Source organism: Halichoerus grypus, chromosome 5, assembly GCF_964656455.1.
Source record: "Halichoerus grypus chromosome 5, mHalGry1.hap1.1, whole genome shotgun sequence".
NCBI classification, from domain to species: domain Eukaryota; kingdom Metazoa; phylum Chordata; class Mammalia; order Carnivora; family Phocidae; genus Halichoerus; species Halichoerus grypus.
Window position 1 is genome coordinate 147,518,520 of NC_135716.1, and position 21,706 is coordinate 147,540,225.

The 21,706-nt window shown below is 53.0% G+C and overlaps 1 protein-coding gene across 9 annotated transcripts in view; it reads left to right on the plus strand.

Moving 5' to 3' along the window:
- TTC39A (tetratricopeptide repeat domain 39A) overlaps window positions 1–21,706 on the plus strand; it is a 56,658-nt gene that overhangs the window by 27,294 nt on the left and 7,658 nt on the right. For 4 of the 9 annotated variants that reach the window (XR_013448193.1, XM_036108420.2, XM_036108419.2 and 1 more), the window contains exons 3-14: window positions 1,189–1,320; window positions 2,204–2,280; window positions 3,589–3,656; window positions 5,592–5,656; window positions 7,633–7,732; window positions 9,048–9,113; window positions 10,923–11,031; window positions 11,546–11,613; window positions 11,707–11,766; window positions 12,644–12,805; window positions 17,583–17,674; window positions 19,692–19,812. Coding sequence is in view for 8 of the 9 variants with exons in the window: in XM_036108420.2 (XP_035964313.1) it covers window positions 1,189–1,320; window positions 2,204–2,280; window positions 3,589–3,656; window positions 5,592–5,656; window positions 7,633–7,732; window positions 9,048–9,113; window positions 10,923–11,031; window positions 11,546–11,613; window positions 11,707–11,766; window positions 12,644–12,805; window positions 17,583–17,674; window positions 19,692–19,812 (1,120 nt within the window). In the remaining variant the exon portion in view is untranslated. Of the gene's footprint in view, window positions 1–1,188; window positions 1,321–2,203; window positions 2,281–3,588; window positions 3,657–5,591; window positions 5,657–7,632; window positions 7,733–9,047; window positions 9,114–10,922; window positions 11,032–11,545; window positions 11,614–11,706; window positions 11,767–12,643; window positions 12,806–12,830; window positions 17,457–17,582; window positions 17,675–19,691; window positions 19,813–21,706 lie in introns of those variants that run through there. The other 5 variants (XM_036108426.2, XM_078073165.1, XM_078073163.1 and 2 more) reach the window with 5 other exon arrangements.

The window sequence follows — 21,706 nt, forward strand, 5'->3', positions numbered from 1 at the left end:
GTCGGAAGGCAAGATCCTTCACCAGCAAAAATATTACAGCTCACTGAAATGTCAGATGCTGGTTAGCGTTTTGTAGCAATAAAGTAGTTTTTAATTAAGGTATGTATTTTTTTAGACATAGTGCTTTACACACCCTGGACATAATGCTATTGCAGACTTAATTAAGCTTCTGTGTGCACAGGGAAACCAAAAATTGATTTCACTTGCTTCATTGCAATCTTGACTTTATTGCAATGGTCGGGAACCAAACCTGCAATATCTCCCATGTATGCCTGTACCACGAGTCTCAGTCCAGAGCGCAGCTGAGGGGCTGCAGGGTTGGGCTGGGGAGGAGCCAGGATTCCCAGCCGCAGGTGCGTGTTCTGGCCTTGGGCCTCAAACTAGAAATTCCACTTTGCCTGCTAGGGGCCCAGGCGGGGCTGTCTGTCTCTCCTGGGCCCAGCACCAGACTGGGTGGGTGGGGCTGAGTCTCCTGTCTCACTGGTGTGGGGGGCGTTGCTTGTGAACTGGAGGCCTGGAGTGGGAGGGGATTATCTGGGGGGCGGGGGTGGGTCTGGGTACTGCCAGGGAAACATCTCCTGAAGGAGAGAGTTTCTGTCCGGGGCAGTGACCCTTGACCCTGGCAGACACAGAAGGACTCACATTTATTGAGCATCAGCGATGTGGCCCTGGCCTGGGTGTGCTATTTAAGCCACCCGGAGTCCTGGGTGAGAAGGATTATTGTATCCATTTTACAGAGGAGAAACTTGAGGCTCAGAGAGGTTTAAGATTCACCAGGATCACACAGCTGGTCACTGGCAAAGCCAAGATTTCAACCGGTGTTTCAGGGACTCGGTAGCCTGAGTTCTGTCCCCACTTCAGGCTGTGGCCTCCTTTCCACAAGCCACTGCCCTCAGATTAAGCATTTCTAGCAAAGACCTGGGAGGTATCCTGACAGCTCCAGGGCCGGTGAGGGGTGGACCAGCCTTTGGTTTCCTTTACAAACATTTGACTCCCCAGAAGGAGAGGAGCTGGGGTCTGAGGCCTTTTGAGCAGCAATGGAAGAGTCAGACCTTGGGAGAGTCTCTTCCCCTCCCTGTTTCCCCCTTTCCCCACCATGCGGGGTCAGGGAGGTTATGGTGATCAACACATGCCAGCTACCTCTGGAGTTCTAGGAGTTGGTGCTGTCATGTTCCTTCTCTCTGGCAGAACCAAGGAGAGCATGTATCACTCGCTGACGTATGCCACCATCCTGGAGATGCAGGCCATGATGACTTTTGACCCTCAGGACATCCTTCTGGCTGGCAACATGATGAAGGAGGCACAGACGCTGTGTCAGAGGTCAGGGCCAGGGGGCGGGCAGGGATGAGGGGTTGTGAGGGCCATCCTTCTGTTACCTTCGCCTATCCCTATGCCTAAAATGCCACTATTAATGATGCTCCTCTTGGCTAAGAAGATGTGTCCCCAAGTGCTAAGAGCTGTCCCTGTCAGCTCTGCTTCAGGAGCCTTGTTGTCTGAGCCAGTCTCTAAGCAACTGCCAGGGGCCAGGCCTAATTTCATGGAGATGAATTCTGGCTCTGTCACGTAATAACTCTTTGATCTTGGGCAAGTCTCTCTCTGGACTCAACTTTCTTCATATGGAAAATAGGTATTAAGATAGGGCCTTTGTGGGGACTGAATGAAGTCACTGGTCACAGGACCTGGTGCATAATTGGCGTTCAGTACACATAAACTGCTTGAATGAATGAATGAATGGACGGATCCTCAGTGTTGGTGCACAGGTAGTATTGTCTTTCACTGGGCACACACGCATGCTGGCCCTAGACCGGCCGCCGTGCTGGGCACTGGCTACCCAGGGAAGCATCAGACCTGGCCCCTCTGACACCGGAGCTGGCTGGTCTGGGAGAAGGTGCAGCCAGTGACCTCCCAGCCTCATGCAGGGAAGTTCCAGGGGCTGTGGGGGTCTTGCCAGAGGAGTAGGAAAGGTTTCCTGGAGGAGGCGATGCTGGAGCTGGGTCCTAGAGGGTGATGAGGAACTGGCTGGGGCTGAGGAGGGAGGGGAGGGGCTCCAAGTAGGGGTAACAGCAGAAGCAGGGGCGTGAGAAAGCCTGGACTCAGTTGAGTGTGTGTGGAGTCCCATGGGAAGGGTGGCAGGTGCGTCTGAGCCCACCCGGGCCCCTGCTCACCCTCACTGAATGACTTGAGGCCCCTCTTTCCTCTTCAGGCACCGGAAGAAGTCCTCTGTAACAGATTCCTTTAGCAACCTGGTTCACCGCCCCACAATGGACCAGTTCACAGAAGGTGTGGCATCTGAATGTCCTCTCACCCCCGCTGACCCCAGGCCGCCCTGTTCCTGGCCCAGGGAGGGGTGGGGAGGGGCACTTAACCTCCCAGTTTCACCGAAGGGGCCGGGCCCTGGCCTAGGTGCTGGGACACAGATGGGTCAGACCTGGGGCCTTTGGACAAGTTGCTCTCAGGTGAGTGGTGGGGGTCGGGGGTGCTCACTTACCTGATGGCATTACCTGCTGAGGACCCAGAAGCTGGGGAAGGAAAACGCTGTCACGAGGTCCATGCGCTTTGCTCCTCAGGCTAGGGTGGGCTTCGAACTGTGTGTGCAGTTAGGTTTACTGGCCTGATGATCGCGGTGATCTCCTGTGCCCCAGAGGGGAATGTGGTTTTGGAGGCTGGCCCACTGGGATGAGACAGCTGAAAGCAGTGTGAGGGATGGTCTAGGCCACCTGTGTGCCGTGAGCGCCTGTGGCCGGCCTGGCGGTAGCAGCGGCCAGCCGTGGGGGGCGGGGGGGGGGGCTCTTCCATGAGGGGGCAAATGGCCTTCCCCACCCTCAAGAGCCCTTGAAGTTTCCAGCACAAAATAATGAATATGACAGTGCCCCTCCCTCCTTCATGCCTTCCAGAGCTCCCCGATGCCCACAGGCCAAATGTGCAGCCCCCCACCAGCATTCAAGCCCTTTGCAACCAGACCGCTGCCCCTCATCTTTACCTGTCCCCTAAGTCTCTCCCTACCTCACCCTGTTTCAGCCTTCTGTGCTTGGCTGTCCCCAAACATCAGAGTTTTTGGTTCTCCCAGGCCTCTGCCTTGAAAGCTCTTCCTGCCTCTTCCTTCCATTCCTTTTCAAGTCAGATGGCCCGACCCGAATGTCCTTTCTTCTGGAAGTCTCCCCTGACCCCCTGGACTGTGTTAGTTTTCCTTCCCTTACTCCTACAGCCTGTGGGCTTCCCTGGATCAGGATCTTCTTTGTTTATCCATTCAACCCAGCACCTTCTCCCTGCCTGGCACTGCGGGGGCTTGGCGCACAGCACCTACAGGGGTGCTCGGAGAACAAGAGAAGGAAGCCCAGGGCCCTGCACTGCCACTCGGGGTGATGGGCTGGGGGGAACCAGGTGGAAGGCAGGTGGGGGGAATGTGAGCTAATTTTGGACAATGGTGAAAGCTGTGAAGGAGCCGGACCCCTCCCCCCATGGTGGGGGAGGGGGAGGGTGCTGACTCAGGCTCCCTCTGCCTTCTGGGAAGTAGGGCGTGGAGGATTTGGCCCCTGCCGCCTGCCCAAAGTCCCAGGAGGCCTCAGGGCTTTGGTTCTCTCCTTGCAGAGGAAATCCACGCTGAGGTCTGCTATGCGGAGTGCCTGCTACAGAGAGCAGCTCTGACCTTCCTGCAGGTAGGAGCCCTCTCCGTGTACAGAGGGCCTGGGGGTTTCCATCGTCACCATCTCGAAGCCGGAAGTAGCTATAGCAGCCCCAGCCGGCCTCCTTGCGGTTCCGGAGGACTGAGGCTCGGTGACCCTAGCACTAGCAGCCCTGGCCAGGCTCACTGGCCGCGGTGATGGGCTTTACCCCCACACTGAGCACACGTGTCCCACCCACTGCGAGGGTGCGCTGCCGCCGTGTGGGGTGACGGGCACTGGCACAGAGCCTGCTTTACACTTGATCCATTCAACACGCAAGTTTGAATGGATCCAACTTGACTCTGCGACGTACCAGGCTTTGTGTGCACATTACAGCTATGTGGTTTTACCTACCTTACACTGAATGCATGGTCGGGTTTTTTTGTTTTTTTGTTTTTTTAAAGATTTTATTTTTCAACAGAGAGAGAGACAGCGAGAGAGGGAACACAAGCAGGGGGAGTGGGAGAGGGAGAAGCAGGCTTCCCGCCCAGCAGGGAGCCTGATGCGGGGCTCGATCCCAGGACCCTGGGACCATGACCTGAGCCAAAGGCAGACGCTTAACGACTGAGCCACCCAGGCGCCCCGCATGGTCGTTTTTACATAAATGTGCATATATTATTAAATCGTCACCTCACAGGCCTGCAAAGGGGAGGACTAGAGGGGAGGAGCCCCTTCCACAGGGTCATCTGATTAGCACCTGGCAGAGCTGGGATTTGAACGCAGGTCTGGTCAGCCTGGAGCCTGTGCTCCCCACCACCCAGTGGTAGTTATGAGTGCCACCACCTCATGATTTCACCAGAAAGCCTGGGTTGTGACATGTAATCATGTGAATGTGGGTATTGGGGTAGAGAGGCACATATGAATTTTATTATTAGGGTACTATTTTTTTTTTTGTTAGCTATTGTTCTTTTTGTACCTCAGGTAATTAGAATTAGATTAATCCTAATTCGTCATTAGGATCACTGTTAATAATTGCATTGTGAGTGGCCTTTTATTTGTGTATTCTATTACACATAATAAACACCCATGAGTTCCCCCACCCAACCAGAGAACAGAACACAGCTAGCAAGTCCGCGAGGACTCTGGGCTCCTCCCCACCCTGTTCCCTGCCTCCCTTCATGGGGAAACCACTGCCTAGAGTTTTATTTATCATCCCCCACCTTATTTTTTAAAAATAGTTTTCTCAGCTTCCTATTCATGTCTGAGCAGCATATTGTTATGTTTTAGTTGGCTTCAAGGTTCTTAAGCCCTCAAGCTGTGTGGGACTTGCTTTCTTTACTCGACCTTATGTGGTTGTATAATATTCCCTTCTACGAATATAGCAGTCTGTTTATCCATTCTCCTGCTGAAGGGCATTTGGGTTGTTTCTGGTTCCTGGCTGCTATCAACACTGGTGCTGTGAACATTCTTGAAGGTGACTTCTGCAGCCCATGTTCATCATTTCTCTTGGGCATACCCCCCAGGAATGGAACTACAGATGGGCTGTAGGTATTGGTGCTTTAAATTACAAATGTGATAAATAGCTGCTTGTTGTAAAAAAAATATATAAATTAATAAATAAAAAAAAAAAAAAAAAAAAAACAATGAGCATCCCTCTCGCTTTCCCACAGTTCCTCCACCTGGAGGAGGCCTGTTACCCACTGGGAGTGCCTCCTCCAGGCCCCTTGCCAGGCACTTAGCATATGTAACTGTGGAGGCTGTGGTTGAGCCCTGGGCATTTTGGAGGTCTTGTTTGGCAAGGAAATCCTCATCTCAAGTTCCAGGGCTTAGGGAGGCCTGGTTTGGCCAACCCCTGACCCCATCCTCACCAGGACTCCTTAGAGAGCTGGGCCCAAGGTGGGGCAGGCTGGGCCCGGAGCCTTGTACGATGCCTCTCAAGCCTGTGGCTCCCCACCCAGGCCTGGCTCTTAGCATCTCTCCCTCCTGCAGGATGAGAACATGGTGAGCTTCATCAAGGGCGGCATCAAAGTTCGAAACAGCTACCAGACCTACAAGTGAGTGGGGCTGGTCTGGGGGCGCCTGGGTCCACAGCGTCTATGACCCTGTGCCCCTCAGGCTGCTTTGTGGGAGGTAGAGAGCAACTTGCTGGTGGCAGGAAGCCTAGAATGCCATGTGACCTCAGGCAAGATCTCTGCACCCCCAGGACCTCAGTTTTCCAGAATATTATTCCCCTGGTTTTCTGGGTGTATCTGTTCATTTGGTTCCCCTGAGTCTATGCCTGACCCCGAGCAGGGGAAGATCAGACAGATTGTGGACAGTGTGGTGTGGTAGGGGCCTGGAGGAAGGCACAGGGACTGTCATTTTGAGAACAGCAACAGGACCCCTACACATCTGTTAAGGCCCAGTCCAAATGCCACTTTCCACATGAAGCCTTCTTTGGACCCCTCCAGTACACACTCACACCCTCCTGAGGGCCAGATCATTTCCATACCATCTTAGCACTGGGCCAGCCATAGGCCTTGTTTAATGGATAAAAGAAATAAGCCTCAGTCCGAACACTTCTACTTAACATGGCACCACAATTCTTATCTACAATTCTAAAATCAAAAAAACTTCGAAAGCCCAGTTTCTTCCTTCAAGTTTGGCATTAAAATTCATTTTCCATTAAAAGTTGACTTGAATTGACTTGAGACTATGTATCATCTTATTTTCCCCATCTAAAGTGACTGTTTCCCTACAGAGATATTGTGAGTCTGATTTCAAGGTACTGCTGGGATATAAGACAGCATGTAGTATATGGGCGTTGCATTACCTGGTGGGTCTGTGCTGGAGTCGTGCTCTGCCCCCGCCAGTCTCTTCACCAGCTCCCAGAGTGATGTTTCCAAAGCACAGACCTTGTTAAGTCACCCCCTTACCAACTCCCGACACCCCCCTTGCTCTTAGAATAAAGTCCCAGGTCATTGCTGAGTCATTCCTGGGAGCTCCTCCCGCCCTCCGAGCAATATCGTCCACCTCATTCTGCCTCAGACATTTGGGCCTTCCCTCACTTCTTCAAACATGCCAAGCTCATTCTACTTCAGGGCTTTTGGACATGCTGTCTCTTTGCTAGGAACACTCTTTCTGTGCCAGGCTAACCCTCCAGGGTTTCAGCTCAAGTGTCAGCTTCTCAGGGAGACCTTCCCTGAACCCCAGACTAGGTCAGGCCCCAGGAGTCTTCTCCTTTGAGGAGCTCCTCACCCTCACAGGGACTTGATGGGGGTCCGTCTCCTAGAGTGGGAGAGTTGTGAGGACAGCAGCTTGGTGGCTTTGCTTCCAGATGCCCTCCAGTGCCTGGCACAAAGAGACCTCAGTCAGTGTTTGCTGACTGAAAGTCCTCAAGATGCTCATGGCCCAGGAAGGAGGCAGGCACATCTTTAAAGCCTCTGTCCTACCCCAGGCAGGCTGGGATATGGACTCTGTGTGACTGATGACCAGGAAAGAGAGGGCTGGATTTCAACCAAGAGGCCCCAGGTAGACTTCTTGAAGGGTGGAGTGTTGGAGTTAGCCTAGTGGCTCTTTACTGGGGCATTTGGCAATATTTGGAGACATGCTGGTTGTGACAACCTTGGGGGAGGTTGCTCCTGGCATCTAGTGGGTGGAGGCCAGGGATGCTGCTAAACATCCTATGATAGTACAGACAGCCCCCCACCTCCACCTGAACGAAGACTTTATCCAGCCTAAAATGTCAGTAGTGCCAAAGTTAAGAAACTGTTCTAGAGAGAATGCAGAGCATGTGCAAATACCTAGACGTTGGACGAGGCAGGTGTGCTAGGGCTGATAAGGCTGACATTCAGGGGCAAGGAGTATGTTATTATGGAGATGGGGTTAGAAATTCCTCGAGTATCAGCTCTCTGGATTGCCAGAACTGTTATCAGTCTACCACCAGGGAGTTCTGAGAACAGCTGGGAGTGGGGGGCAAGCTTAGTCCCCAGCTGGAATGGGACCTCGCCCCCACTATGTGGCTGAAACAAGACTGTGCCTCTCTCCACAGGGAGCTGGACAGCCTTGTGCAGTCCTCACATTACTGCAAGGGAGAGAACCACAGACACTTTGAAGGAGGTGTGAAGCTTGGTGTGGGAGCCTTCAACCTGGTGAGTGGGAGTGCCCCTACACCTGCTCTCTGCTGGCCTGTGGTGCTGGGCCCCATGCTGGCGCGGGGACCCAGCAAGAAAGCAGACCTGTTGCCAGCCTCGGCCGCTCAGAGCCGGGGTGGGGTGGGAGTGGGTGCTGGCGCTGGCTTCAGAAGTCCGTCTGTGCGTTTCTTCCCAAGTCAAGTTGAAAGCTTGAAATGCACATGGCGGCAGTATTTATAGGACCAGAAAAAGACAAACACAATAAATCAGGGCCTTTTCTACCCTGGAGAGCTGGTGGTTAAATATTGACCAGTAGCAGGAGAAAGGCCTGGAAGCAGTGGGCAACCCACAGGAACAGAAAGCCAAGACCCCTTCCTGGGGGAGGTTGGGGAAGGTTCCATGGAGTGGGGAATATCTGAGCTGGATCTTGAAGGATCTGTAGATGGAAGGGCACTCAAGGCAGAAGGAACAGTGTGAGCTAAGCGAGGCAGGGAGGCTCTGAAGCTTATTATTGGGAGGAGGAGATGCTCATCAACAGTTTAGACTCTTGGCCCCAGGTGTCCAGAGACCTGTCCGGAAGTGCATATGAGGCAGGGTGTGGCTCTCTCCCCTCTTGGCAAAGCCTGTTCCAAGAGCAGGCCTTGGGGCGGGGGTCCCTGCCCCACTCTGGGTTCCAGTTTCCTTGTATGTGAAGTGGGAAACTGGGTTCCAGTTTCCTTGTATATAAAGTGGCCCAAGTGCTGAGAAGTTCAAACTGCAGAGTTCATCAGATGCTTTAACAGGTTATAGCCAGGCTGTCCTGGGTTTGAGAACTGGCCCCCCTCTGATGAGCTGTGGGGCCCTAGGCATGTCCTGTCACTTATCTCTGCCTCTGTTTTTCTATCTATCAAAAGGGACAGTGATCTTTCTTGGCAGGACTGTTCTGAGGATCAAATGCAATGACAGAGCCCCTGGTGCAGAGCAGGGATTCAGTGTGAAACACCAGCTTTCATGTGCTTTACAAACCTTAGTTTGATCCATCTTCATGGTACCCCTAGGAGGAAGGGGCTATTATTATTCCCAGATGAGGAAACTGAGGCACAGAAAGGCTATGTAGCTTGCCCAGGGTGACCCAGTGGGTGCGGTGAGATTAGGATTTAGACACAGTTTGTTCCTAGTTGTCACACAGGTGCTTCTCCATCCGGGGAAGTTGGCTTTCTGGGAAACCTCGGGCCTCCTTGTGGGCATTCTGGAGATAGGTGCTCCCCCAGGATTACCACGGGACTCTGGAGTTTGGGGAGTCGGAGGGACAGCTCCCACCCCTCCACATGCCCACCTGCCTCTGTTCCTGCAGACGCTGTCCATGCTTCCTAACAGGATCCTGCGGCTGTTGGAGTTTGTGGGATTTTCAGGAAACAAGGTAACCACCTGTCTTCTGGGACTCCTGACTGGCTCAGCTGGACAGGGTGGGGCTGAGGGGCCGCAGGCCCTGTGTGTCGGTCCTGGCACAGCCCCCCTCAGTTGTGGCCCTGGACAAAGCCCAGGCCTCTCTCAGCCTCCATCTCCTCTCCAATGAAATGTGGCCAGTGATCCCTGCCCAGCCCCACACAGGGTGAAGAGGCTGTAGGGTAAGGATGGGTGTGAAGGGCAGCTTCGTGCAGTGGCCTGGAGTCATGTTCTCTGAGCCTTACAGGTGTCAGGAACCTAGTCCTCCTCCCTTTGGAAGACTTTGAGCAAGTTCTTTCCCTTGAGATCATTTTGTTGTCTGAGAGATGCCGAAGAGAAGCACTACCATGCATCAGGCCTTGAGGGCAGAAACCAGAGGACGCAAGCACCCAGAGACTTTGCTAAAGGCAGGAGTCTGAGTACTAGGTAGCAAATCAGGGAGAGCTCCCTGGTAGAGGAGGCCCCTCATTGTAGAAGGAACTGTCGCCTGGGAGTCAGGAGTCCTGGGTCAGTCCAGCCTCATCTCCTCCTCCTCCTCTGGGTCTTTTTGGGTAAAACAAGGGGCTTTTTTGTTTTAGACTGATCAGTGTTTCTCAAACTTGAACTTCCTCTTGCCTTTCCTGATTTTTGCCACGACTGTAGACCTCGATATTATTTATGTATTATTTTTCCCAAAAATGGCTCATATTTTTTACTTAAGTTTATCTAAAGGAAACACTACTGCATAGAAAACCCATGTTATTTGGCATGATAAGAACATAATCATAACCATAAGCAATCTTGTGAGAGCAGGCTGTAGGATCTACCGACGCCGTTTTCCTGTGGGAAGAGGTGTTGAACACACACCAGCACGGGACTGAGGCTTTCTCCTGCATACCATCAGGACACATAGAGAACTGGGAAGGGAAGACCCTCACTTGGGACTCTGAGCCTCATGTCTGTCTGGAGACCTGTCCATGGTCCATGGCCCTGGTCCTGGGAAACACCAGCTAGAGGCTCCAAAGGTCTCTTTTAGTTTTAAGAAGGCCCTTGAGTCCTGAGAAGGATTTCGGGATGATGACAGGAGGGAAGAGCATGAGAAAGGCCAAGAGGTAGGACGGTGTGGCCTGCCTGGCTAGGAGGAGAGGGTGACGAGACCAAAGTGGGAGAGACCTCAGACACTGGCTCTGGCTTCATCTTTACCCTGAAGGCAAGGAAGCTATGGAGGGTTTGAGGCAGGGGTGAGGTAGGTCAGATTACCCTGGAGGACAGATGGGGGCAGAGACTGCAGGCAGGGATACAAGTGGAGTCTGGCCTCTCCTCCTCCCCAGCCAGGCTCTAGAGCCTTCTCCTCCAGGAAGCCTTCCCAGACTGCAGTCCTTGTGGTCCCATCTGTGCTCTGAGCCTCTGGTTAGGATTATCTGCCTCAAGTGGAGTCTGGCCTCTCTTCCTCTCTGACCAGACCCGGGGCTGCTCCGGGCCTCAGTGCTCACCATGGGGGCCAGCAGGTGAATAAAGGCAGGAATGGGGAAGGGGCTGTTGAGGAAGTAGGGGACACCTGGACCCAAGCCTCCGCCCTGGCCTTGGCACCCCAGGAAGGTGGCTGAGGCAGCGAGAGGGGCAGCCTGGCTCAGGGTGGCCCAGCCCGGGTGCGGGGGTGCGGGCGGCTGACCTGGCCGGCGGGCTTCCAGACGCGGAATCCAGCGCTCTCGTGCCCCTGCCCCAGCAGCACGGCCCTCCCAGCTGTCCGGTGGGCCCCCCGGCCCCTGGGTCTGGCCTCAGCCTGTGGGTCTCTCTCCGCCAGGACTACGGGCTGCTGCAGCTGGAGGAGGGCGCCTCAGGGCACAGCTTCCGCGCTGTGCTCTGTGTCATGCTGCTGCTCTGCTACCACACCTTCCTCACCTTCGTGCTCGGTAGGAGCGCCCCCTGGGCGACAGCGACAGCCGGGGTGCCTGGGGCTGGGCTGGCTCTAAGGACAAGGAGCTGCGGACCCTGCCGGGGGGCCCCCGGGACTGGGGGTGGGGCGCTGGGACCAGAATCAGCAGAGCACCATCAGCTGTCTTGGGGCCTGGCCTGCGGACCACTCACTTCCTCACAGTATGCCCAGGTTCCAGCCTCCGTTTTGTCCTCTGGGAAATGGGGATGGTCATGCCCACCTTGTAGAGGGTGTGAGGACACTGTAGGCAGGCCCTTGGGGTTCTGGGTACCACCCTGGTGGGCATGGGCTCTTGGGTATTGAGCCTTGTGGTGTGCTGGGGCGATACTGGCACCGTCTTATTTAATCCTCACATCACCCTGGAGGTAGGAGAATTATTATACCCATTTCCCAGAGAGGGAAGAGGAGGCCCCGATAAGTCCCTGGTCGATTGCTGGGGGGATTCCAAGAGCCAGTGGTGGTGATATGTGCTGTCCCCTTGCCTCCTTCAGGTACCGGGAACGTCAACATCGAGGAAGCAGAGAAGCTCTTGAAGCCCTACCTGAAGCGATATCCTAAGGTGAGTCTCCCCTCCGCCCCGCCCCGGAACCCCCCCCCTCCGGCCCACGTGTGCCCTGCGCACCCACACAGACCCACGTGCGTGTCACTGCAGGGTGCCATCTTCCTGTTCTTCGCGGGGCGGATTGAAGCCATTAAGGGCAATGTTGACACAGTGAGTAACGGGGGTCTGAGCCAGGGCTGGTGACCCCTTGTGGTCTCCCAGACCAGCGGGCAGAGACTGGGAGGAGGGCTCCAAGAGAGAACCAACGAGAGGGCAGCGGGGGGAGAAGCAGTTCAGAATGGGACAGTCTGGGGAGATGAGGGAGGAGGTGGCCTTCGCGGTGACTAAGATCTGACAGGGAGATGCAGGACTGCCGCATTCCTGCACAGGGGGGCCCTTCGGTGAGACAGAGGGGTGGAGGCCCCGCTTGTTCAGGGCCTGGTGACAGGCACTGTGAATGGAGCAGCGGTGTCAGGGTGTGAGGTGGGCACCTTGATGACCTGGCTAAGGAGTCTAAGCTCCGTAGATGGGAGGGAGCCATCGAAGGGGCTCGAGAGGGGAGGGACACGGGTCTGGCAGAATCCCCAGGAGGGACTGCACAATGTAGAGTTCTGGGTCTCCAGCTGGCTGTGGCTGTGGTTCCTCAAGCGGCAAGACAGATGCCCCCAGTCCAGGTCCTTTCATGGGAGCTACTGGAAGCTTCCGGAGTTTGTTCTGAGGCACAGACATTGTATCGCTTTCATATTAATACTTTCCACTGCCTCCTGTCCTTCCATTAGAGCTCTTTCCCATCCTTTCATTTTGTGCCCAAAGACTAGAGTCCCAGGAAGGGGCAGTAACTGGGCCCGGGGTTGTCCTATCAGTAAGACTTAGTGGGTAGAACCAGGCCTGGAGCCCGGAACTCCCATCCCATCCCCCCAGCGCTGCTGCCCCCCCCCCGCCCCGAGCCTGGCACAGGGCTGGGCCGCCGAGCGCTGGAGGAGGCTGGGCCTGCCGCGGAGCGGGGCAGGGCGGTGGGGCCACAACGCTGACCAGCAGCTGCCCGCAGGCCATCCAGCGGTTCGAGGAGTGCTGTGAGGCCCAGCAGCACTGGAAGCAGTTCCACCACATGTGCTACTGGGAGCTGATGTGGTGCTTCACGTACAAGGGCCAGTGGAAGATGGCCTACTTCTATGCCGACCTGCTCAGCAAGGAGAACTCCTGGTCCAAGGTGGGCTGACACCAGGTGCTGGGGCCGCTGGGGGGCCAGGCCAAGCCAGCCTGGCCACAAGCCCCCAGACCCAGGGCCAAACCCTTAACTGAAAACAGATGTCTCAGCTGGAACTTAAACCGAACCATAAGTTCTAAGAGGACTCAGGGTTGGTAGGAACTAAAGACCGTGAGGAGCAGATAAAGTTTAGAACTACAGTGTCAGTCAAGATTTTTAGTCACAAGGGACGGAAGCATGGCTCAGCTGTCTAGGTGAATGCTATCCGATAGAACATTCTGTTATGGTGGAGGTAGCCCCCAGGTACAGGGCACGTTGAGAACCTGCAGTGTGCTGGTGTGACTGGGAACCTGGCTGCTTTCAATTTTATTTAATGCAAATTTAAATTTAAAAAGTCACATGGGGTTAATGGCCACTGTATATGGACTATGCAGGTTGAAAACACCAAAGGCTCTTTAGTTCACAGAACTGAAAATTCTAGGCACAACTGATTTCAGGTAGGGCTGGATCCAGGAATTCAAATTATGTCATCTGGGTTGACATTTTTCCATCTGTGGCTGTGCTCTGCTCTATGACATCTTTGCTGTGCAGGCGGGTTTTCTCCATGTGACAGGCAGGGTGGCCACGGACCGCCTGCCCCTAACTCACATCTTCCCTTTGGTTTCAACCATAGTCCCACAATCAAGGTTCACTGGTCTGGCTAGGTCACATGTCAGTGCTTGGGAACAGGGGTGGGAAGACTCCTTGTGGATCAAGAGTAGGAGAGGGGTGGTTCTCCAGAAAAAAATGAGGGGATGTCCCCAGAAAAAGTGTTGGTTGGTGGGAAGAGGCATTAAAGAGATCCTATGAAGGCAAAATAAAGCACAGCAGATGCCCACAATAGGTGAAAACTTGTAACATTATGGTAAGTGGTAAAGTAAGTGTTAGCCATTATCATCGCAGTAATGATAGCACAGAATGCTCAACTAAGACTCTTAGAATCATGGAGATCATCAGAGAGCATCCAATTTGGTATTGGCAAATATAGAGAACATGGGTCTCAATGACCTTAAATCCTGATTTCTCATCCCTCCCCCACCTTTTCAGTACCCCTGTCCAGGGACAAAGCTGAAAGGGAATTCTTTGGGTCTGGGGCAGGCGGGGCCAGAGGAGGGGGCAGGCTTTCACTGAGCTTACTGTGTGCCCAGCACTTGCTGTTTCTTCCACATACACCCGATGGGGTAGAAGTTACCTCCATTGGGCGCACAGGGACATGGAAGCCAAGAGAGGGTATGTGACTTTCCTGGCCCACACAGGTGCCGGTGACAGACACTGGATTTGAAGACAGTTCTGTGTGACTTCAAGGCCTTTGCTTTTCCCTTGTTCCTTAAGTCCCACCGAGGAGGCCCTTCTTGCCCTGAGACCACCATGCTGCTGAAGGTGTTCCCTCAGACCCAGCGCCTTTGGGCCTGAGATTCATTCCTCATCCCCTCCCACCCCCAATGGGAACACCACCTCAGGGAACCTTGTTGAACTAAAGTGACCTAGAAGCCTTCCTGTGGAGGGAGGCAGGCAGCTGGGCTCACATACACAGGGAAGAGGGGGCCCGGGGTGCCCTCGCAGCTGCTGGGAGGAGCTGAGGCGGGGCCCGGCCTCCCAGGTGTCAGGAAGTCTGGCTGTGAGTCAGCTCCATCGCCAGCTCACTGTGTGGCTTTGAGGTGGCCAGCCCCCCCACCCCCCACCCGCAATGCTTTCCTCAGAAGTGCTTCCTGTGAAAGTGGGGGTTGTAGTACTTCGAATTCTGGGGCCTTGTTCATTCCTAATCTGCGGCACTTGGCCACCTGAATCCACCAACTTCCAGCTCTAGGAACTTAGCGTACGGCCACTACTCAGCCTCTCTGCTTGGCATCCCTCTTTGACTGGACTGTGCCAAGTCATCCGTGTGGGGCCTTCGCATTTCCCCCAGTGCATGCAGCCTGAGATGGCCACACGCATAGTGGAGACAGTGGTGTGCTGAGTGCCGTAGTGAGGGAATCTAAGGGGAGCTCAGAGGCAGCCCTGGGCAGGCCAGCCAGGAGGACAGAAGAGGAGAATTTAGGGTGGCAGAGTGGAGGAAGTGGAATGGTACTCCAAGCGAGGAGAGCAGCAAGGACCGAGGCTCAGGAGCTAGGGTGCTGCCAAGAGGTTCTGTGTCACCAGGTGAAGGGCTTTGTGGGTGGGAGTGCAGGGGTACTGCGGAGGGACTTTCCCCTTAAGTCACTAGCTGTAAGCTTCTTGAGGACAACGACTGTCTACACAGAGCCTGGTAGAGTAATCCAGCAAAATAAATGTGTGGAATCATTGGGCAATCAGATAAGCCTGGGGAGACAGGACTCCCACCCAGGGAGGTGGCTGTTTTCCATCAGAGTGGCCCCGTAGCATCCCTTGATAACTTGGGTGCCTGTGGGTCTCAGAACTCTAGGTCACTGCATCCATTCTAACTTCTGGTGACTCAATGAGGGTAAGTTGTTTGGGTTGGGGGAGGGGTGGCAGAAGGCTCTTAGAGGAGGCCAGCGGATGGGCCTGGTAAGGAGGGACAACGGCATCCCAGGCAGAGGGATGGCACAGGTGAAGGCCTGGGAGTTTAAGGACTGATGGGGGAGAAATGGCAGAAGAGGAATCAGAAAATCAGGTCACAAAGGGCCTTGAGTGGCTGTTTGGGCTTTAGTCTGAGAGTGGGGGAGCCCCTGATGTTTGTGGCTTAGATCTGTGCCCTAAGAAATCCCTCCTGCAGTTGTTGGGCACCCCATGGGCCAGGTCCTGAGGACATCCAACAGTAAACAAAGCAAAGACCCCTCCATCTCAAGGCTCATATTCTAGTGGGAAGAGGGATAAGAAACACACAAATAGGTGTACAGTATGTCATCAGGCTGGTATATGCAGTAAAGAAAAATCAGGCAAGGCCTGTCTGAGAAGACACCAGAATGAAGTGTGGGAGCAAGCCATATGGATTTCTTAATGAAGAGCGTTCCAGGCAAAGGACACTGAAGATGCAGGGGTGGGGAAGGTGAGTGCATCTCAGGTGTTCTGGGAACAGCCCAGAGGCTAGTGTGGCTAGAGTGAGTGAGAGGGAAACAACATGAAGTTGGAGAGGAAACTGGGGGAGGAAACAGGGTAGGGGCTTACAGTCCATTACAGGGAGTCTGGATTTTATCCTAAGCATTCTGGGCTACCAAGATTTCAAAGAGGAACTGACATGACCTGACTTAAAAAGATCAGAGTGGGGTTGCCTGGGTGGCTCAGTTGGTTAAACATCCGACTCTGATTTTGGCTCAGGTCATGGGATAAAGCCCCATGTCAGACTCCACTCTCAGCATGGATTCTGCTTGTCCTTCTCCCTCTGCCCCTTCCCCACTCGTGCTCTTTCTCTCTGTTAAATAAAATCATTAAATAAAGAACAGACTGGCGGTGGTGTGGAAATGGCCTGCAGGGACAGGGATGGGAGCAAGGAGATGGGTTAGGAAACCATATGGACAAGGGCAGTAGAAAGACATCCCTGGTGGCCTGGAGCGGGGATGTGGGATGGAGGCTGGTGCAGTGAGTGCGGGCGAGGCCAGTGGGATTCAAGAGCTATAGAGGAGGTCAGATCATGAGGACTTGCTTACTCAGTGCCAGGCAGAGAGGGAGAAGGTAAGGATGACACCAGGAGGTTAAAGATGGGATGAGCAACAGGTTTCAGAGGGGGAGAGATCTTCCCACCACCCCTGCAAAGACCAGCTTTTCCTCATTTTGTGAAGGGTAGATGGAAGTATGGAGGGCAGAGTGGAACTAGGAGTAGCCCTGAGCTTCAGCCTGAGAGGGGCCCCCAGGTGGAGGCTGCTTTCTGCCTTCTCCTGAGACTCGACTCCACGATGTCCTGCTCCTTTTCCTTCTCCACCCCCCTGTACTTCTTTGTGAGCCACTGCCAGGTTCTTCCTCCACAGCCCCTGGTGGCAGGAGCTGAGGTTCAAGGCTCGGCCACTGGGGGGCAGGACATAGCCAGGTTTCTGGAGGGCTGGACTCCTGGGGAAGGGGAGCAGCTTTCAGGGATGTACCCTGGGGTGGGGATGGGGGTCTCTGCACAGCTGCACCTTCCCTGTCAGGCCTGGCTGTGGATCCAGTGGGCAAGGCCCTGGAAGCACACAAACCTGGGGTCACTTCCAGCTCTGCCCCCAGAAGCTCTGCAGTCCCAGCCAGGAAGCAGAGGCAAGGTACAGATTCCTTTCTGGCATTGTCTTTGGGATCAAGTGAGGTGAGGTGTGTACAGTGCCTGGCACACAGGAAGGCAGTTCTACGCAGGGACCCTGACTCTTCTGGCCTCCCACCTCTGTTTTTAGGCATTCCATACTTGCCGCTACCTATTTGTTGCCTTCTTACCACACATCTCGGCCCCTCCCTGGCTTTGCTCAGGCTGTTCCCCTCGTCTGGAAGGTCCTTTCTCAGGTCTCTGTGAATCATCCCATTGGCTCTCAAGAGTCCAGTCTGAAGGAATTGCTTCCCAGAAGCCCTTACTGCCCTTTGTGTGTCCATCCTCGCCTCAGCACTGCCCCGCACACCCACTCGTTGCCCGAGTCCTTCCCTCCGCTGCATCAGAGGAGAGAGGGAAGCAGCTTTGATGTGGGCCTCTCCAGGACTTAGCTCCCAGCTCGTCCTCAAGGTGCTTCAGCTTCCTCACCCTCACTTTCTCCCCTGGGGCTTGGCTACCGGGCTGGCCTTGTGAGGTCTGAATGAGGTGTGTGGAGGGCGGGCTGCTTACATCTGACTCTTACTCTGCCTTGCCCAGGCCACCTATATATACATGAAGGCCGCCTACCTCAGCATGTTTGGAAAAGAGGATTACAAGCCGTTTGGGGATGATGAAGTGGAGTTGTTCAGGTGGGTCCGGGGCCTCAGCCACATCTGCCCACAGCCACCCTGAGCTGTGGGCACCAGGGAGGGAGGTGGCGGGCTTCTGAGCTCCCTGACCCTCCCCCAGGATGGCCCCATGTGTCTCATCACCACCACTTCCTACTGCTGCTTGTTCCAGCCCTTTGAATCTGTTCAGAGGGCTCCCCCGCCCCGGCCTCAAGAAAGGGGTTTTGTTAACATCCTTTCCACTGAGCCTCTTTCTTCTGGTCAGTGGGATAGATGTGTGGACCCTGAGGTTCAGAGATCTGAGGTCCCTTCTGCTGAGTTAGCCCGCTCTACTCAGAGAAGCACAGTAGAGAACCAAAATGTGGGAATCAAACAGGATCAAATCCAGCCTCTGCCGTTTCTTAGCTGTGTCACTGTGAACAATTTCAGCAGCTATAAAATGAGAATAACCACTTCTGCCTTGCAGGGTTGTTTTGTGAATCAAATAGAGACTATATTGAAGAGCCTGGTGTAGGGCCTGGAGCCACTGAATAGCAGCTGTTTTTATTCTTATCTGTGCTGCTGATTGCCTTGTGCGAAGGGTTTAGAGCAGGGCTCAAGCCTCAGCAGGCTGAGGATGGAGCCTCGGGCCTTCTTCCAGTCCTGGGTGAGGGCTGACCCCAGCTTGCAGACCTGGGAGTGGTGGTAACCTGATCTTCCCACTAACTGCTGTCATAGTCGTAGGGTGTTTTATCATTTACCAAGTGCCTCCACTTCGCCATCTCATAGCTCTTCCAGAAAGCCTGGGACAGTAAGTATCTGTGGGGGAGGAAGGATCATTTTCCCTCTACATTTCTAGGTTCTTGGCTAGAGACTGGTTGAGATACTCCCCCCACCCCTAATAATAAAAGATTAACAGGAGAAAAATAGGCCAGAGTTTAATAACATGTATACCTCCTGTATACATGGGCGAGACCCAGGAAAACTGAGTCACTGAAATGGCCCAAGCCATCACCTTAAATATCATCCCCAGCTAAAGATAACAGAACATGTTGGGGGGTGGAGAGCCAGTTCTGAGAGGTTTTCAGGCAAAGCACAGTAAAGGAGGGTAAGGTGGTCCTGCAGATTTAAGGCTCTGCTTTCTCCTTTAAGAGTTTCTAGGGCTTGTCATCCTCTTCCAGGTACAGAGGAGAAAAGCCCTTATTATTGGGAGATCTCACTTATAAGTGTAATTGTCTCTTACAAAAGGGCAGCTGCTACTAGGTTTTCAGAGCTTTTCCTGTATCTGCTGTTCCTTAACCAGCCTAATAATCCTTATGCCAAAGAGGCATATTTCAGGATGACAAATTCTGCTCCCCTTCATATCACTATCTCCAATTCAGAGATGAGAAAACGGGGGCCCAGAGAGGTTCCACACTGAATAAGCAGGGGAGGTGTTTGGCAGGGAACCTCACAACTAGATCCAGCTGGATGGCTCAGGCCTGAGGGTCACAGCCACACCCAGTGACTGTGGCAGAAATCGGAGGGTGGGAATGGAGCTGGGTGGGTGAGGCCCCAGATGTGGAGGCTTGCCTAGCTGCACGCATGTTACTCTGCCCTTGGAAACAGCTAAGGAGGCCACAACTCGCGTGGCAGATTAATTAAAGGTTTGAGCCATGCAGTTGTGGGCAGGTCCTTCCCTTTCTCTGGGTGTTAATCTCCCCTGTGGAACTGGGGTCAGACTTCTGCTGGGCCTTCTGGGCCTGAAAGTGGAACTTTCCCCTAACTTATTTGGCCTCAGACCTCACAAGGTCACAACTAGCAAAGCAGGCCTGGGGTGTTTGCTGACATTCTCACCTCTGCCAGCTGGTGTGAGGAGGCCTCTTACCTAGCCTCGGGAAGTGGTTGGGTTTGGAGGCAGGGCCTGTGATATAAGGCCATAGCCACAGGCTGTTGAGTCCGACACAGTCCCTCATATAAACTGGGGAAACTGAGGCCCAGAGAGGAGCCAAGCAGAGGCTGGGCAGGCTGGAGATCTCAGTCCTCTCTAGCTTTTTTCTTCCCCTCATCTCTTTCACAGAGCAGTGCCTGGCCTAAAGCTCAAGATTGCGGGGAAATCTCTACCTACAGAGAAGTTTGCTATCCGGAAGTCCAGACGCTACCTCTCCCCCAAACCGATCTCGTTGCCAATCCCTGCTCTGGTGGGTAGGAGGGTCTAGACTGTCCCTGTACTTGTTTGGATTGTGGGGATTAACTGAAAGCCAGAGATACTGCTACGGCCAGGGGGAAGTGGATGGGGGAGAAAGACCTTCATGCCTCAGGGCCCTGAAAAGGATTTCACAATTTACCTGGGACTGTGAGGGAAGCACACAAATAGGCCAGAGCCAGCCCCTGCCTGAGAAAGTACTGGTCTGGTGGGGGCAGGGAGACAGGTGAGCAGGCTCCAGGCGCCTCAAGGTGAGAGAGCAGGCCCGCACCCCTGTGCTTAGGCAAGGACATCACTCAGCTGTTTGTGTTCCCACCCATCTGTTTCAGTCTTGTCACATGATTATAACTGTTTACACTGTCCCCCTCACTGGACCAAGTTTTTTCTGAGGCCTAGGACCATGTTATAGGGCACTGACTGTGTTCTTTACACCCATTGCCTCATTTGATCCTCACAACAACCCTGAGTATCAGATGCTGGTGGTATCCCCATTTTACAGATGGGGATAAGGCCTAATAGGTAAGTAGAGAGATAAAATATCTAATAAATAGGTAAGATATAAGTAGAAAGATAAAATAACTTGTCCAGGTCACACAGCTAGTGAGTTGAAGAGTTAGAATTTAAACCTAGAATGGTTCTAGAGCCCAGATTCTGAACCGCTGTTATGATGCTAATTCCATGCATGATTTGAGCAGGCATCAGAGAAGTTCCCAGCTCGTTAAGAGTTTTGTTATTCAAATACTAAGGTAGCCAAAAAAGTGGAAAGGGCACTGCTTTTTTTTCTGGTCCCAGCTCCACTATTCACTAACAATGTGCCCTTGGATAGGGTTCCCCTTCCCTTAATATAAGATTAGGAATGATATACATCTTGCCCATTTCATAGAGCAGTAATGAGAATTAGCTGATAAACTGTTAAATATTTTATGAATCAAAAACTGAATATCAATATAGAGCTTATTATGTATCCTAGATTATTTCTAAACACATTTTGAAGCTGTTTATAGTTTAAATTGTACAATAAAACTATTATCATATGGGGGGTGATGGAAAGGGCAAGAAGTGACTATACCAGGAATTTAGAGGAGAATTTCTCAAACTACAATCTGCAAAATGCTATTTATGCCTAAAATAGTTTCTGTGATTAAATATATTTGGGAAAGACTGGCCTAAACAAAGTTTATACACTGTGGACCTTTTGGAGCCTTTATATAATACGTATGGTAAGTCTCCAAGAATAAGCTTGAAGATGATTTTTTTTCCCCTAACTTATTTGGCCACAGACCTCTTTCTTTAAAGGAACATTTGCTAATTTGGGACCATATACACCATTTGAGGAATACTGGTTCTAAACTTAAATTCCCTCCCTAGAACATAACAAGAACCAAAACAATAACATCTTTTTAGAACTTTTTGTATACAAATCACTTTCACTCTATTACCTGGTTTCATAGTTTAGGAAATGCTAATGGAATTACTATAAATGAACATTTAATTTAGAATTCTGAGATTCCTGGCAGTGGAGGAAAGAAAGGAATCCGGATGTCCTGCATAGTTTTCATGATGGTAACTCAAGCCCACTGCCTTGGGAGAAGAGAGACAGGGTGACAGTCTTAAGAGCTATTGGAAATCCTAAAGTGCTTAAGTAAATACAGTTCCTCCAATATGGGAGGTCCTGCCAGATGAGCAGGGAGGAGGACTTCCTGGAGAATGTGGGTCATAGCCTGGTCCTCAAAGTATAGGGGAAGAGTTTGGACACAGAGAGGTTGGGAGAGAGCATGATAACCACCCAGGGAAGCCACGAGCAGAAGAGTAGTTAAAAACTATGTGCAGGGCACCTGGGTGGCTCAGTGGTTAAGCGACTGCCTTCGGCTCAGGTCATAATCCTGGAG